A 16686-nucleotide genomic window follows, 5' to 3' on the forward strand; every position below is an offset into this window, starting at 1 on the left:
CCCCCCCCCCCCCCCCCTCCCTGGAAAAAAAAATATGTGTATGGCCATGGCATGGTCATTCCCCCAACTAACCATGAACACCGATCGACACCCATGGGAATATCACATAGAATATAATCATTTGTTTATTATTTAAACTAGGGAGGGATGATTGTATACTAGTATAGCATCACCACCTGGAAACTTCGGAAATGCAGCTGCACCCCATATCTCTATGCTGCACCCCCACCCCATCCCCTCCAGCTGTCAACGCCCCCGTGCATTTTCTTTTATTCGTTACTTTTTTCGTGATCCTGAAATGTGGTGTGTTGACGCCCTCTAACGTTCGTCGGTCTGTGTTAAAATACTAGCAGACACCTTTTCGAGCTCGAAATAATTTAATCCACGTTTCAATGCTTTGACCTAGAAGAAGAGCTGATCTAGAGACTGCCACTGGCCTGGTAAGAAATCGTAGTACTTTATTTTTCTTTGCTAATGACCTGCTTTGTATACACTTTCATGAGACTTGCCTTATCGCACTCGTGGCATGGCATGAATAATGAAGTCACGATGACCAACTTGGCCTTTTTTTTGTAACGGTCCCACATACTGAAATTTTGGGGTGCAGCGTGTATTATAGACTAGCCCACCCATGGCCACTTGTTCACCCCGACCATTCGCCTTACAGCAAAAGGTAGGGGATGGGACTGTACAGTGTTCAGCCCTGCTTCCAGACAATTTTTTAACTTATGAAGAAAAGAGTGAAAAAGTTGGACTTACCAATGATTGTCAAGAACCAAACGAAGATTGTGGGTCCACTGTAGCTCTGTTGTAACTTCACATCCAAGAAATATTATCCTTTATTCATTGATTGTCTTCTAAATCGTGTAAAATGGTAATGAAATTCTTCGTTGTCCTCGTCTGTCCATAGATTCCTACGTAGAGTGCCGTAACGCCCTCTTGTGGTAAATAAAAGAAAGCTAATGGGAGCGCGACCACAGAGCTGGATTATTCATGCTCCTGACCAATACCCGTTTCCTGTGAAGCCTGTTCCTGCGAAGGTAGTCTTTTTATCACCTGACACAAAACATTTTTTCACTATTTTTGTACATCAAAATTATATTTTTGTCACAGGTGGCGGAAGCGAAGGGGGGGGGGGTGAGAGGGGACAAGTCCCCCTAAATTTTAGGTAGAGGGAATAGTTCCCTTAAAAAAAGAAAAAGAAAAAAGACTAAGGAAGAAAGAAAGAAAAAAGAATCGAGGGAAGGAAGGAAGACAGCGATTTTCATCAGAAAAAAAAAATACAAGCAAAAAAAAATTGCACCCAAATGAAGGGAATTGGGGTCAAAAATTTGAACCTTATTTCCAGACAAATCTTGGCTATAATTTACAGGGCCCTGGGAACTATTTTTTGAATGGGGGCGCTGAATTAAATATGCAAAGCCCCCAAAAAGGTTTCACAACAAAAATGGAGAAAAAAATTATTCCCGAGAAATTTGAAAAGCAAAGAAAAAACCCCCCAGAATGACACAGCCTTTCAAGTGCGGCAAATATTTCTTAGTAAAATTCAAGATCAAGAACATTTTGTTCCCTTTTCATAAGTAATAGAACATAGCTATATTACACCTTTCCTTTTCTTTCTTTCACAATTTCTTTGATTTCTTGGTCGTATCCTGTAGCCTTTCCATTGTACCATTATTTCCCATTTCTCCTCTTGTTTTTTTATTATAGATTCCATTTTGCTTTCCGAATACTTTCCTCTTTCTCACTCATTTATTAGCATTTCGAGATGAGTTTCTCTCATTATGTTCTCCTTTCTTTCACTCTTTCCTCGCGTTCATTGACTTTTTTTTATCTTTATTCTTTCTTTACTTCATCTACTTTTCTCTTTTACCCTTTCCATTTTCCTTCGGCTTGCCCCCCCCCCCTTAAGTTATTTTCCTTCTCATTCTTTCCCTTTCTCTCTTCTCCATTTTTCTTGGCGAAATATATATATATTCATCTTGCCCATCTGCGCTCGCAAGATTTATTTAGAGATTTATTTAGCAAGATTCCAATGTGTTGAGTCAGTGTTAGCAAGAAAAGCAGATTAGGGGGATTAGGGGGATGATACTGATCTTCCTTTTTCATTTCACTTATTTCCAAAATAACAGCAAGCAAAGTAAATACATATTTTCATCTCAACATAATTATGGAAAGGATACAATACTGAGTACATAAAAAACCAATACATTCGTGAAAGTAGCAAAATACATGTAATAATGATCATGTAACTTAAAAAAATATGTCATGTGGAGGAAACCTTGAGAAAACAGAGGTCGTGAAAAAGATTCCCCATATAATCAACTTTTATGATTGTGAGCAACAATCGGAAGACAAGACAATACAATCATTTTCAGAATTACAAAAATTCTATAGAATGTCCGTTTTAATCTAAGGGAAAAATATCTCGCGATTGGCGCACTCGCTATCATTAACTTAAGCCTTATTTGATAATATAATATTGTTTATAAGAATAAAACTAGATATACTTAAAACTTCAGACTTAATGCAGTATGGACTTCCCCTCCTGAATGATTTTTTAAAAATAAGGGTGTAGATATCCCTCCCCCTATTTTGATGCTTCGTCCGCCTCGAATGAATAGTTGTAGCACCATCAGCCTACTTCTAAACTATATATTGTATGGTGAAATTAGGACCTATGATGATTAATTTATATATCTTATATATTTTATTCTTTAAATATGTTTATCGAGACGAAACAAGATTGCCAATTTTGTCTTGATAGAGGCTATCGAGACTTCCTTACCAGAATGCATCACGAGTTGAGTTTCGTCCAAACGGGTGGATAAACCTCTCAGGTTTCGTGAGATTTTTTTTCTTTTTTGATTTGTCACTGGTGAACACCATAGCAGCAACCCAGAGGATCAATCGCCATCACGCGTAAATTTCGGTGAGATTTTATTCATTTTTTTAATGTTTTAAGGTCAGTTAAGGATGATCTTCTTATAAAAAGATGTTGGGCTAAGTATCACATTTATAAAATTGCATGAGTTCGTGATACTTGGTATGACTAATGGGGGGAAATGAGCAATGTATTTTTGCTCAACAGCACTGTATGCTGCCGAGAACGAGGTTATATTATAACCTCGTTCGTAGGATGAGTGCCCATGGCTAGCCTGGAGGCGTCTGGGGAGTGAAAGACTTATACTGTACGTATGGTCACTCCCCTAACGCCTGGCACTGTGTCCTATACTATCCTACACACCGAGGGAAAATGCAACTATAGAAATGCGCCAAACTGCTAGTTATGTTTAGATTCTAGCTTTAAAACTTATGTACATGGGTAAAAATATTGGTTGGCAACGTTTGGCAAAAAATAAGTGTTGATGGATTTGAAATGACGAATAAATTAATATGATTAAGAAAAGTAGAAGAGAGTTCACTTACACTTGTTGACATCGCCATCTTTGAATCCTTTTAATTGCAACCTAGTTACGTGACGCGTATAGAGGGCGGCAAAATCATGAGCGGTGCTAGATTAAAAAGTGCTAAAATGTCCCGCTTCAACCACTGAACTAGAAATACATAGAGAAAAGTACATATTGCATTTTGCCTTCTACGGCGCGGCGCGTTCTCGAACAATTGACCTAGCAAAATGGCGGCGGTCATGTGACTTATCGAGTTCGCCAGCGATGTTTTGCTTGGGTGTACACGGCTTCCACGTATTTCTAGTTCAGTGGTTGAAGCGGGACATTTTAGCACTTTTTAATCTAGCACCGCTCATGATTTTGCCGCCCTCTATACGCGTCACGTAACTAGGTTGCAATTAAAAGGATCAAAGATGGCGATGTCAACAAGTGTAAGTGAACTCTCTTCTACTTTTCTTATTCATATTAATTTATTCGTCATTTCAAATCCATCAACACTTATTTTTTGCCAAACGTTGCCAACCAATATTTTTACCCATGTACATAAGTTTTAAAGCTAGAATCTAAACATAACTAGCAGTTTGGCGCATTTCTATAGTTGCATTTTCCCTCGGTGTGTAGGATAGTATAGGACACAGTGCCAGGCGTTAGGGGAGTGACCATACGTACAGTATAAGTCTTTCACTCCCCAGACGCCTCCAGGCTACCCATGGCCATGGGTTCATATCATCTCGCGTGCGAAGGAATATCAGTCATATGCACGCGACACACACGACAAGTCAAAAAGATAGTGGGCTTTTGCCCACATAAAATATCACCAATAATCTGGTATTTCACATTCTGCTATGACACTTACCGAATCATTTAGATCATTCCGTGACTTCTCCTTGAAGTTTCTTTTTGAAAAAATGTATCCTATATTTTCTTGATCTTGAAGATTTCACGGAGATAAAATTTGGTCAGCGTAGATATCAATTTTCGCCTAAAGAGGGCGCGCGATTTATATTCATATCAAAGACACGACAAGGGAAAGATTAGGAACCTACACTATTTTACACGCAAATCGACGCAAGGCATTACGCGAAGTCCGTGAAGTGTCCAATCTTTTCATTGTATAGACTTTGGTATACCGTGACGTTCGTTAATACTGCTTGTACTGCTGGTTTCGTTTCAGGCATGTGTATTTAAAAAAATATATATATATTAGTCATCGTTTTAAATTGATTGCAACAAAAGTGTTATCATCGCAAATAGTAATCTTGAATTATGTTTTTGAAGGTATTTTATTTATTGGTGCCCATAATTAGTAAATTAATCATAAGAATTGCGCATTCAAAGAATTTAGACACAGTTATAAAATTACCGAGGAGCTGAATCAAGGTTGTGAAATTTATTAGCGCCACCAACGGGCTTCCTTGTTTCCGTAGAAGAGACAAACGAAGTCACTTGCTAGGCCGAGGTAAGCGAAATTTGCTCTTTTTAAATGAAATTAGTATAATATCATATGTATAATTTTGTTATGTATTGCTACTTACCGGAAAGAGCCCCGGTGCGTAGCGAGAAGGAGTTTCGGCAAATATTACTTCAGCAATGAAGCAATGTTTGCCGACTACTTCGAAATCTACGGTCAAACACGGTCCGGTGTACGTGTACGAGGTTCGTATATACGAACCTCGTATTAGTGTGAGTGAGACTAGTCTGGAGTGGAGGCGTCTGTAGCCTGGAGACTTCTGAGACTGGGGAGTAAAAGTCATCTACTATATGTAGGATTACTCCCGCACGAAGCCTGGCGCGGCTGTATATAGGCTTCCGCGCACCAAAGAAATAGGCAACTATAAAGTATAAAAATGCGCCAAACTGCTACTGCTAGTTATGTTTAGAATCTGAGCCTGAGGTTAACAGTACTAACACTTCTGTACATGGGTAAAAATATTGGTTGGCAACGTTTGACCAAAAATGGATTGTTATGGTTGCAAAATGACGCCAAAATGCGCTAAAATAATAAAAGTAGAAGAGAGTTTAATCTGTTGACATCGCCATCTTGGATCCATTGTTATTGCAACCTAGTTACGTGACGCGTATAGAGGGCGGCAAAATCATGAGCGGTGCCAGATTAAAATGTCCCGCTTCAACTTCAACTCGCAAGTTGAAGCGGGACATTTTAGCACTTTTTAATCTAGCACCGCTCATGATTTTGCCGCCCTCTATACGCGTCACGTAACTAGGTTGCAATAACAATGGATCCAAGATGGCAATGTCAACAGATGTAAGTATACTCTCTTCTACTTTTAATTTTTTTATTATTTTAGCGCATTTTGGGCTCATTTTGCAACCATAACTATCCATTTTTGGCCAAACGTTGCCAACCGATATTTTTACCCATGTACAGAAGTGTTAACCTCAGATTCTAAGCATAACTAGCAGTTTGGCGCATTTTTATAGTTGCCTATTTTTTTGGTGCGTGGAAGCCTATATACAGCCGCGCCAGGCTTCGTGCGGGAGTAATCCTACGTATAGTAGATGACTTTTACTCCCCAGAAGCCTCCAGGCTAGGCGTCTGGGGAGTAAAAGTCATCTACTCTACGTAGGCTTACTCCCCACTGACGCCTGGGACACTAAGGCATACTCATGCACGTACGGCCACAAAACCTGAAACTTTCGCCCCCGAGATTTCTACTTTCACTCTAAAAGATCTAGCCCTAAATCATGTACATGGGGTTCAACTTCATTTCCAACATTTCTGCGATATCGATTTAGTTTTTAAAGAAGAATTCATTAAAAAAACGAGAAAAATGTTATGAAAAGATGGGAAGAGCTTACGGCCGTGTTTACGCCGCCATCTTGATTTCTTTGTCTTCCGCTTGGCAACAGCACGCACATCACGCGATGTGCGTTTGTAAGTTACGAGCCATTTTGCGTATAACTGGTGTCATTAGAAACTAAAATCAACACCAATGGAAATTTGGTGTGTATCATTTACCACTCCTACTAGTACCAATAAGGTCAATTCATAACAGTATTGACCTCATAGGCAAAAACAGCACATATACAGGTTGGTGCGAGCACCCGCGGTAACACACAGTGATGGCATGCAACAAGGCTTATTTTTTTATTCAATGTAGGCCTAGCCTTGACTCTTTATTATCCAGTCTCTCAATTTGCACTCATAATAAAATCCTTACATTTTTCACAATCCATAGGTTAGGAGATCCTTGTCACACTCTGTATTGAAATGCAATGGATGGACAGAGGAACAAGGGATACCCAACAAGAGTGGAGAAGAAAGGTCATCACAAGTTATACAACCCACCTTATGAACCATTGACTCCCATTATGATAACTGATCCAGATGGCTTGACATCAGTCAAATCACCAGGAAAGAAGTCTGATGTCTTGTCAGCTAAACAATTGTCAAGAAAGAAAAGATCCACCAAGAAGCAGGGAAGGGATGAAGATGATGTTTGGGGGAGTCATCAGGATATTTTTGTTAAACCCAAAGTCAGAAGGAGACGAAAATCCTCATCATCTAGTGAACGGGCAGCCCTCTCTTCAAGATTAATTCCTTTACAATCACCCATCAAAAGACAGAAGCTAAGGCAGAGTTTGTCTCATATATCACCAAGGAGATCAGGGACAGCGCAGCATTCAATCTCCATGACGAAAGAAAATGCAAAGAAGCTTCAGTTTGTAACTAATCGGGCTCGGCAAAGAAGGAAAAGTATTGATAGCACTGAAGCACAGAGAAAATGCAGAGTGGATAAGTTACCTCCCCCAAATATGGAACAGAATGTGTTGGCTCAAAGAGCAGGGGTTCATAAGGAGAGTGAAATGTTAAATGAGTTTAGAAACAAGCAACATTTATACTCAGAAGTGGGAGACTCCTTTATACATAAAGAATCAAAGCAAGAAGAGAGGAATTGCTCAAAGGTACTCAATTTTAGCATGTCTGGAATGCATGGATGCCAGTCAGGGAAGGATTTCATAAGTTCAGATGCTTTGCACAACCCAAGCGAAGGACTGTTCACTGATACTGAATCTGGAAATGAAACGGACACTCAAGCCATTGTCCAGAGAACAGTTTCAAGATTCCTCAGTTCACAGGAAGTGCAGAATGATTCCAACAAAGCCAAAGCCAACTTAGACCACAGATCTTCCTGTTCTGAAGGTGTCAGGAATATTGATTCTGAAGTTAGTGAGAGTTCCGTTGATAATGATGAAGCCAATGAGACTTTCTTAGAGAAGGAGGTTCGGAGTTTCTTCGAAAGTAAGAAACAACCAACTTCAAGAGATCACAGAGAGGTAATCCTGCCATCGGTAACATCATCATTGAATCCTGTACCACAGGGGATGATTGATGGAGTATCAGATGAAAGTGAGGTCATTTGTGCAGGACAAAAGATGCATTCACAGCGTGAGCCTGATGCTGTTAGGGATAATGATACTCAGCATAGTTCTGAACTTGTCATGGGTGATAGTGAATACGGGCAGAGACTCTCTGTTGACTCATCAAGTTCCAGTAGTAGCGGTGTGGAAATAAGTGACATCGATTTAGACCAAGTGGATGGGACTTTGAGTGAAGACATTTTCAGTGGATATGAGAATTCAAGGGACAACATGCAGAATTTTTTACAGAGACGTGGGTCATTTACAAACCAGGATGTTGAAATGGATTCAGCATCTGAGGAATCAGAACTGCAAGGTCCTACTGGGACTGGGAAGTCAAGTGATGTCAGCGAGAGGCATCAACCGCCTGGAGAACAAGCTGCTACTGTAGTATCCCCACCTCCATCAAAAGCTGAAATAGGAAAGCAGATGTTCCGGTTGTACTGTCACAAAAATGCAGCCCCGAAAATTTTGAAAGTCCTCAAGACCTGTGGAAGCATCGATGGCAGCACTCTGCAATCAGCGGCTGTTGATGAGCCAATGTGTATTGAGGCAATATGGGGGAAGGTATTAGAAGATTCAGCTGACAGAACTTTAACCGATGCATCACCTGTGCTCTTTGAGGAGAACTCTGATGATATTGATGAGCATGCCGATATTGAAGAGGTTGAACAATTAACCAAAGAAAAAGATTTGGGGAGCGATTCAAGAAAGAGAGCAGGTAAGGATTTCAATTCATACCTTTTCCAATCCAACTAAACAGGCTGCATGGCCACCTTGGAGAACAATGTATTTCACTGTGATTACCCTGTACTAAAAAAGAATAATAATCATTAATTATGACAATTACATGTATAATGATGATGATGATATTTATATTAGTAATTGTTATGGTCTTGAAAAACATTAAAATAAAAACTTTCACAAAATGAACACATTATAAACCACTTAAGAGGTTTGTTGTGCTTTAATTCCATCCTTTGGCAAGGCATTTATCTGCATTTGCCACTCTCCACCCAGGTGTAGTAAATAGGTACCCAAGAGGAAGGAATTCCTTGAATTCATGAACACCTAATCAGAGTAGTTGTGCTAAAGCCAATAAAGTGATTTGTTGTGCTTTAACTCGCATCCTTTGGCAAGGCATTTATCTGCATTTGCCTCTCCACCTAGGTGTAGTAAATATGTACCCAAGAGGAAGGAATTCCTTGAATGCCTGAGCACCTAATCAGAGAGTAGTTGTGCTAAAGCCGGGGAAATAATGTGCTGTGCTTAAAAATTTTTATCAAATGTTATGTAAATGTTGCATATATATTTTATTCCTTCTCTCTTCAGTATCTCACCTCTCCCATTCTCTTCTCATTGCCTATATGATCTATGTATTCTTGGCTTTCTGTATCTCACTTCTCCCTCTCCTCCCCATTTTATTGTAACATTATTTTGTTGCGGGGTATAGCTGAGAATAGTACAAAGACCAAACCAAAGAAGCCGAGGAAGAAAAAGAAGAAAGTCCCAGAAAATCGAGGAGATTGCATACTACAAAGGAGAATTAATATCATTACTGGACCTATAACAGGAGGTGCAAGAAAGATAAATGGTACTACAACTGTATATTTTTTTATTCATAGGACAAGTCCAGTCCAATTGCAAGTTGGTTTAATAAAAAAAAGAAATAGAAAACAAATATGTCGCTAAAAATTTAATCAGAATTGAACTGGCATGTAAAGTATAAAAAGTTACACATACAGTGTTTTTTAGTTTTCCCTTATTTCACACAAGAGTAAAATTAAAGCAAACATGAAATGCGGATGGCAATGATGTCTCGGAATCAGCATTTGATTTGTATTTTATTTTATGAAATAAATGTATGTAAGTATTTTTCCTTTTTCACAAGAAAAAGTTTGTTATACCTCCCTCCTCTCCTTTCTCTGTGTGCTACCTCTTCATCTCTCTCTCTCTTGTTTTTAACTTCATTTTGTGCAGGTGTAGCTGAGAATGATACAAAGACCACCCCAAAGAATTTGAAAAAGAAGAAGAAAAAGGAGAGAATGCCAGAAACACATGGAGATAACACACCACAAGATGTGGAAATCACCACTGGACCAATTAAAGGAGATGCAAGAAAGAAAAATGGTACTGGAATTATATCTTTTTTGTACTTGTATTTGAAGGACAAGTACACTCCAACACCAAGTTGGTTTGAATGAAAACAGGATGAGCCATGTTGCTGAGAATTTCATCAAAACTGGACACAACCATCGTAGAAAATAAGAGCATTTTAAAATTTCCTTTGATTTCACATAACAGTTATATTCACAACATGGGTAATGTGCAAATGAGTGGATGGTGTCTGGTCATATTTTATTTATCTTAATTTTTTTAATACATGTGTGAAATTTTTCATTGTTTGAGATAGAATATAGAGGTTCTTTATCTATCCTTGCCTCTCCCCACTGTCCCTTTCCTACCCCCTTTCCTCCCACCCTCTCTCACTTTCTTTTATTTATTTTTTTGATTGTTTTTTTTTGCCAGGTGTAGCTGATAATGATACAACCAACCCAAAGAAGTCGAAGAAGAAAAACAAGATAAAGAAGAAAGTGCCAGAAATACAAGGAGATAGCTCAATTCAAACTAGAATCAAAATCATCGCTGGACCTATTAAAGGAAGTGCAAGAAAGAAAAATGGTACTGGAATTATATCTTTATATCCATGCCAACAAAAAGTTGGTTTGAAAGGAAGATTTGAAGATTATAGAAATAGAAGAAGGAATTCAACCATGCTTTACATTATTGGAGGAAAACTAATATTGAAATATTTCATATTTCATAATGGATTAGTGAGTGTATGATGTTGGTTCCCTAATCTCTATTTATCCTGTGTTGTGTATATAATCTTTTGTGAAAATTTAGCAAACTAGTTTTAGATATCACAACAATATGAAGTAATCATAAGTGATGTAGTTCTCTGATTTTTCTCTCTGTATCAATATTGACCTACTGCGGGGTCGACTTGTTCTTGATTCAGTGTATTCTTCTTTTGCTCATCCGAAATCCTGTCTTTTCGGATAGAAATTACTGTGTAAGTTTTTTATTTCTATATTCTTCAGAATTGCGATGGAAGGAAGAATTGAGAGAACTCACCAAGTGCCTGTGGAGTCCTATCACTTTAGAACCATCCTTGGAATCTGGCCTCTGCATGCTGAGGCGTTTGAAGGCAGCGGCTAAGGCAACACCTCATCAACGAAAGACTCAACTTGACAGGTAACATCATATGTATAGTGCCGTCTATCTGGTTGCCTTTTCAGAGCCACTCGTTTGGTTTAATCCCACTTGGGGAAAGTATGTACGTACCTTGTCAACTTTCTGTTTGGGGTCGCATTGGTCGTTTTTTCTAGTTCATAAAGGATGGATCCAACCAGTTGATCTAGTTGCCTCGGAGCCCATTCACCATTTTCTCCCGGGGGGCCACTTACATTGACGAGTGGATACCATGCACGACCAAAAAAACACGTAAGAAGGATGTCTTTTTCAAGATAGGGCACGTTACGTACGTAACGTAATAAGGGTGTCAAAACACTAAAATTATGAAAAAAGGGTATCTATTTTCGCTAGCAAAGCTACGTGTTTAGGGTCAAATTTGCGAGGGTATAAAAAATTAAGACTAACATGTTTTATAAAGGATGTACTTTTTGCCCAAAGAGTCAACACTACGTGTTTAGAGTACGATTTGCGCGAGGTGTGGGAGGTGGGGCTGTGCTAAACCCAATGATGCAGGTAAAGGTCAAACCGACGTCCATGACATAACAATTGAAATATTGCTGTACTTGTTTAGGGGTTCAATTCAGGGAATACTTGCCAATAGTATCATTTTGTTTCCAATACTTGTTAAGGGTAGGGTTTCACACGCCAATACTTGTTAAGGGGTGCATTTTCAGAATATGGAAAATACGAGTTTAGGGTGCTTTTCGAGACCCCATGGTCGCGCATGGTATCCACACGTCAATGGAAGTGCCCCCCCCCCCCCCCCCCCCCCGGGCATTTTCTTTAATTTCCAATTTGGCTCTACCCACCTTGACTTCAATCCGCTTGGTCAAATACCACTTAATCTTTATGATTAGGTGGACTGTTAATAAATTAATTTTCCATTTGACATACCGCCCTTTCACAGGGTACCAAATCGTAATTTGAATGATGATTCCAGTGAAAAACAATTCTAATGACAAATTTTTAGCACGTGTGAAACCAAACTAGAATCGCGAACGCTAATCACAATCACAAATTCAAATTCTACTCCGGAGGTGAATTCCAGTTAAGTATCACAGTCTTCACAATGTGAGACAAGGTCTAGAGGAAATGTAGTAGGCAAAACCCTAACACCAATTAACATAGTGCAAAATATAATGTCAAACAGCTTGCAACAAAACTTTGTTGACATGAGTAAATGTGCTCTCAATACCTAGACAGGAATGAATTTAAAGGGGGAATGAAGGAGGGAAGAGGAAGCAAACAGGGGGGGGGGTGGCAGGTAGAGGACAGCGTGTACGCTTTTGGGAGAGGAGTACTTCAAGGTTCAAGGGCATGGAAATATGGTTGGATTTCTTCAGAATCCTCTAATAAAAGGAGAAAAAAGGTTATTGTCACGAAAAAGGACACATTTACTTTTCAAAGAAATATAACAAACAAAAAGCGTGATCTTATTTTTTATTTGTTTTATTTCTATTTTATTTCATTATTATTATTTTCATTTATTTATTTATATATATGCATACATCCTACGTAAGGGCAAAGTCTATGAATGGGTTTATTCCGTCATAATACACATTTAGACATTAAGTCGAAGGTAGAGGGCGTTAAGGCGCATTGCGAACATTGAAAGAAGAAAAAAAAAAATCGCCTTAAAAACAGATGTAGAGAAATATATATATATATATTTTTTTTTTTGGGGGGGGGGGCATTTCCTACAAGGCATGCAAGTTCTTGTACAAGTTCCAGAATAGACATGGCATATGTGGGCCGGTTTGTCATTACAGGTCTGAACATTAAAATATTTTGAGCTGTTGTTTTAGATCTTAATTGCACCATATCAGTGGAAGATCTTTTATATATATTTTATATATACATTCCATTTTAGGATGGCAGATTTGAAAGAAAATGACCCAAATCTTGGAGGCTTCATCAATCTAATATCATACCCTGATGTCTTCATGACAAGGAAAAAAGACAGGCCCGCAATTCGTAACCTAGCTCCAAGTGAAATCCAAGTTTTGGGCGGTTCCTAAGCACCTGATTGAATGTTTATATAGTCTGGTCGATTCATTTGATATACAGGTATGATTTTATACTCATACACTTTGCACATTCTATTTATACCATCACCATCAGCAAGTTTAGTTGTCGTTGGCCGTCCCTCTGCCCCATCAACTGAGTCATACATCTTTAAAAGGAAGTAATGCATGTATGGCAAAAAGAATTGCCATTTTTGATATTACACTACCAGTCAAAATCAATTTGCCACTTAAATAAAAAACTATATACAAGCCTTTCTGAATACTTTTATAATTCATATCATTCTTCACTATATAGTCAGACCTGCCAACCAGTACGTTTTAGGCGTATTTTGTACGTTTTTGCAACGAAAATACGGCAGTACGTTTTTTCTTTAAAAAATACGTTTTTTTGTAAAAAAAAATAAAAATTAAATCGTAATTTATTGAGAAAAATCATCTCTATATGTCTCTATTTCATAAAATGTACACAAATATGGTTATTAGATCAATGTAATTTCATGTAACTTGTTTTTTCAATCATTTTGTTAAAACCAGGGTTAGATATACACATGTTTCAATGTTTTTTTTTTCATCTGCAAATAGCAGTGCGCATTTTAGCTTGCATGCAGCTTGAGCGCCGCGATGAGCAAGTACGCGAAGCATTTTATTATGAAATACACTTTTTGGGGGAAAAATACAGTTTTTTTATCATAGAATACAGTTTTTCATTCCCAGAGGTTGGCAGGTCTGTATAGTGTTGATCATTTGAGACAATCGGCACCGCTTTTCCGACGGCGTCAACATTGAAATCTTGATCAAGGTTAAGTTTTTGATATGGCATCATAACTTTTAATGTATATGGATTTTATTTCATGACACTTGGACATATTAAGGGTAATCGAGTATCATTCATATTCTTACATGAGTTACATGTTTTATTATTAAGGTAAAAGGTTATTTAGGGTCAGTGAACATTGTCCATGTTTAGGTATCAACATTGACAATTTTTTTGAATGCCATCATAACTTTGAAAGTATATGGCTCATTTTAAAGAAAATTTGGACACAAGTGTATCACTGATATTCTTGCATGAGTTTCAGGTCTCATGGTCAAGGTCAAAGGTCATTTAGGGTGAATGAACTTTTACCATATTTTGGTATCAATATAAAAATAAATCAACCAAGGTTAAGATTTTGAGTTTTCCATTTTCCATAAAACGTTGATAAAGACACTAATGATTATCAGGAAATGGCAAATGGATGTAATTTCAAGTCACTGGGTAAAGGTCAAAAGTCATTTTAGGTAAATAAATTGATAATTTTATTATCAAATGAATATTGTATTTTCCCCTCTATGTAAAAATTGTTAATCTGGGTCGTTTTTAAAGTCCTCACTGCTGGCATAATGCAGGCGAGACTGGAAGAGGCATTCCACTTGTTGTGTTCTCTGAAAGAGCTTGTTCATATTTATGTGTAAAAGCAGAAGATGACCAGTCCTCGTCTTTTTATACGCCCATCCTAGATGTCTGTCAGTTAAACTTTTCCTTGTAAACGCGATAACTTCAGTTTGACCTAACCTAGGCTCATATAATTTGGTGTGTATGATACTAGCATTGATCCCAGGAAGCCTATTGATTTTGAGGTCAAGGTCACAGTGACATGTTTTCATCTTGCCCTTCTGCAGAAGTTGTAAACTCGATAACTTCAGTTTAACTTAACCTAGGCTCATATAATTTGTTGTGTATGATACTAACATAGATCCCAGCAATTCTATTGATTTTGAGGTCAGAAGGTCAAAGGTGAAGTCGCCACCTTCCACCAATCACTCCATTTTCCGTGTTACAGGCAGGCGTAATATGTGCTCGCCTTAGCGACACTCTTGTTGTTTATAAAGGGGAAGACTAAAGAAAAACCTGAATTATATTTTAGGAGTTGGAGTTTTAATATTCATCCTTGAATAGGTTTATTTTTACTTCAATCCAAAAGAAATAATGGCAATAGTCTACCAACAGCCAGATGACATGCCTCTGAGAAGATACATTAGATTTGTCTTTGCCAAGAGGGATTTTACCCTGTATTGCAAAGACATTATTATGCAACTTTCATCCATGATATGTCACAATTATTATCCATTTCTTGAGGTAAATATATTTTCATTCATTGCATAACCAAATTTTCCACATATTGATTATATTTTGCTGGATTATCACGACCCCTGAATTCGGTTGTAAGTCCCCCTAAGTACTGGCACAGAGAATGATTTCCTCAGACCCCTGTCATCTTGTTTGGCCCTTTTATTAGCACCTTATGGCCGGCCAATATTTCTTTGGAGAGTATAAAAAAAACCTCGATAGTCTCGGGGGAAAAATATCAAACAGCTTAAACCTTTCTTTTACTGATCATGTCTATCTCTCAAAATTTAATATTTGGTGCCCTTTGTTTCTTTTGTCCTCTCTTTTAATAAATTTGGGTCATCTGCTGCCCATTCCTTATCGTAGCAGAATCCTCATCTAAGATGGCTGTTTAATATTTTTTAAATTTCTTTTGAAATTCCTTGCAAATGAATTTATTTTTCTTCATGAATATCTATGGTTACGAGAGATATCTAACACTGTTTTGTACTTTCTTTAATGATATTACATATGTATGGAAGATGTACATTTATTTATTTATTTATTCGGAAAGAATCATGAATAAAATGTTATGTTATTTTAATCAAGCACTGTCTTCATAGGTTGGTATTTTTTAAAAGAATACGTGCAAATAGAACAAGAGCAGGAAAGAACAAGATAGTTGAATTATATTGTGAACTTGTCATTGCTGACAATTGTTATTTCATGAAACAGTGCCCTAAATATGATGCTACAAATCTCAGCAACATTAGGCAGTATTTATACATGGTGAGAGAGAGACAAATCCCACCTCTAATGTCGATATGCATTTGTATACACTTCAGAGGTAAAGTGCCATTTGGTCTACTACTTTGTCTTTTTTTCAATTTCGTCTAATTACCATTTAACCCATGAACAATTTTGTCTGATTACCAAATAGGCCAGGTCTGATATCATTTAGTTTATTATAATAAAGCAAATGGTTTATGAACCAATTTTCATATGAGAAATTGTGAAAAAATAAGTAGATGAAGTGGTAATTAAACCATCTGGACAATAGACTGAAAAACAGTAAGTCCAGTTGAGTATTAGACCAAATGGTGGTTGGACCAAACATTAATTGAACTAAATTGATTGTAGATTGAATGGGACCCATTGCATGAAAGAGAAATGTTAAAAAATCTCCAAAATTTGATACATTAACTGTACCAAAGTTATTCAAATTCATTTACTTAGTAACGCTTCCTGATGTATGAAATCAGAATTTGACTCGTCTTATGTAGTTCCAAAATTTTGGTCTGGGCAGTTTCTAAAAAATATTTTTCGATTTGACATGCACTTACAAGATCTGTTACAGATTTATGGCAAAATCACCCACCCCACCCCTCCCAGCTATATGTATATAGGGTTAAGTGAGAACCCTTTTGAGCAAGTTTGCATGACTTAATATCAATAAAATTCCAAGAAAAATTGGACAAAGAATAAGAAAATAATCAGCAATCCAATTTTGAGAAAGCTG

At 37.6% G+C, this 16686-nt stretch overlaps 1 protein-coding gene across 1 annotated transcript; it reads left to right on the plus strand.

Moving 5' to 3' along the window:
* Nucleotides 1–313: 313 nt before the first annotated feature.
* LOC129254331 (uncharacterized) lies at nucleotides 314–15773 on the plus strand. The gene is made up of 7 exons (XM_054892787.2): nucleotides 314–440; nucleotides 6611–8514; nucleotides 9247–9387; nucleotides 9774–9923; nucleotides 10323–10475; nucleotides 10898–11051; nucleotides 12922–15773. The coding sequence occupies exons 2-7, from the start codon at nucleotides 6648–6650 to the stop codon at nucleotides 13067–13069; spliced, it is 2613 nt and encodes an 870-aa protein (XP_054748762.2). The 5' UTR covers nucleotides 314–440; nucleotides 6611–6647; the 3' UTR covers nucleotides 13070–15773.
* The last annotated feature ends 913 nt before the right edge of the window (nucleotides 15774–16686 follow it).

The sequence above is a fragment of the Lytechinus pictus genome, chromosome 2, assembly GCF_037042905.1.
Source record: "Lytechinus pictus isolate F3 Inbred chromosome 2, Lp3.0, whole genome shotgun sequence".
NCBI lineage: Eukaryota > Metazoa > Echinodermata > Echinoidea > Temnopleuroida > Toxopneustidae > Lytechinus > Lytechinus pictus.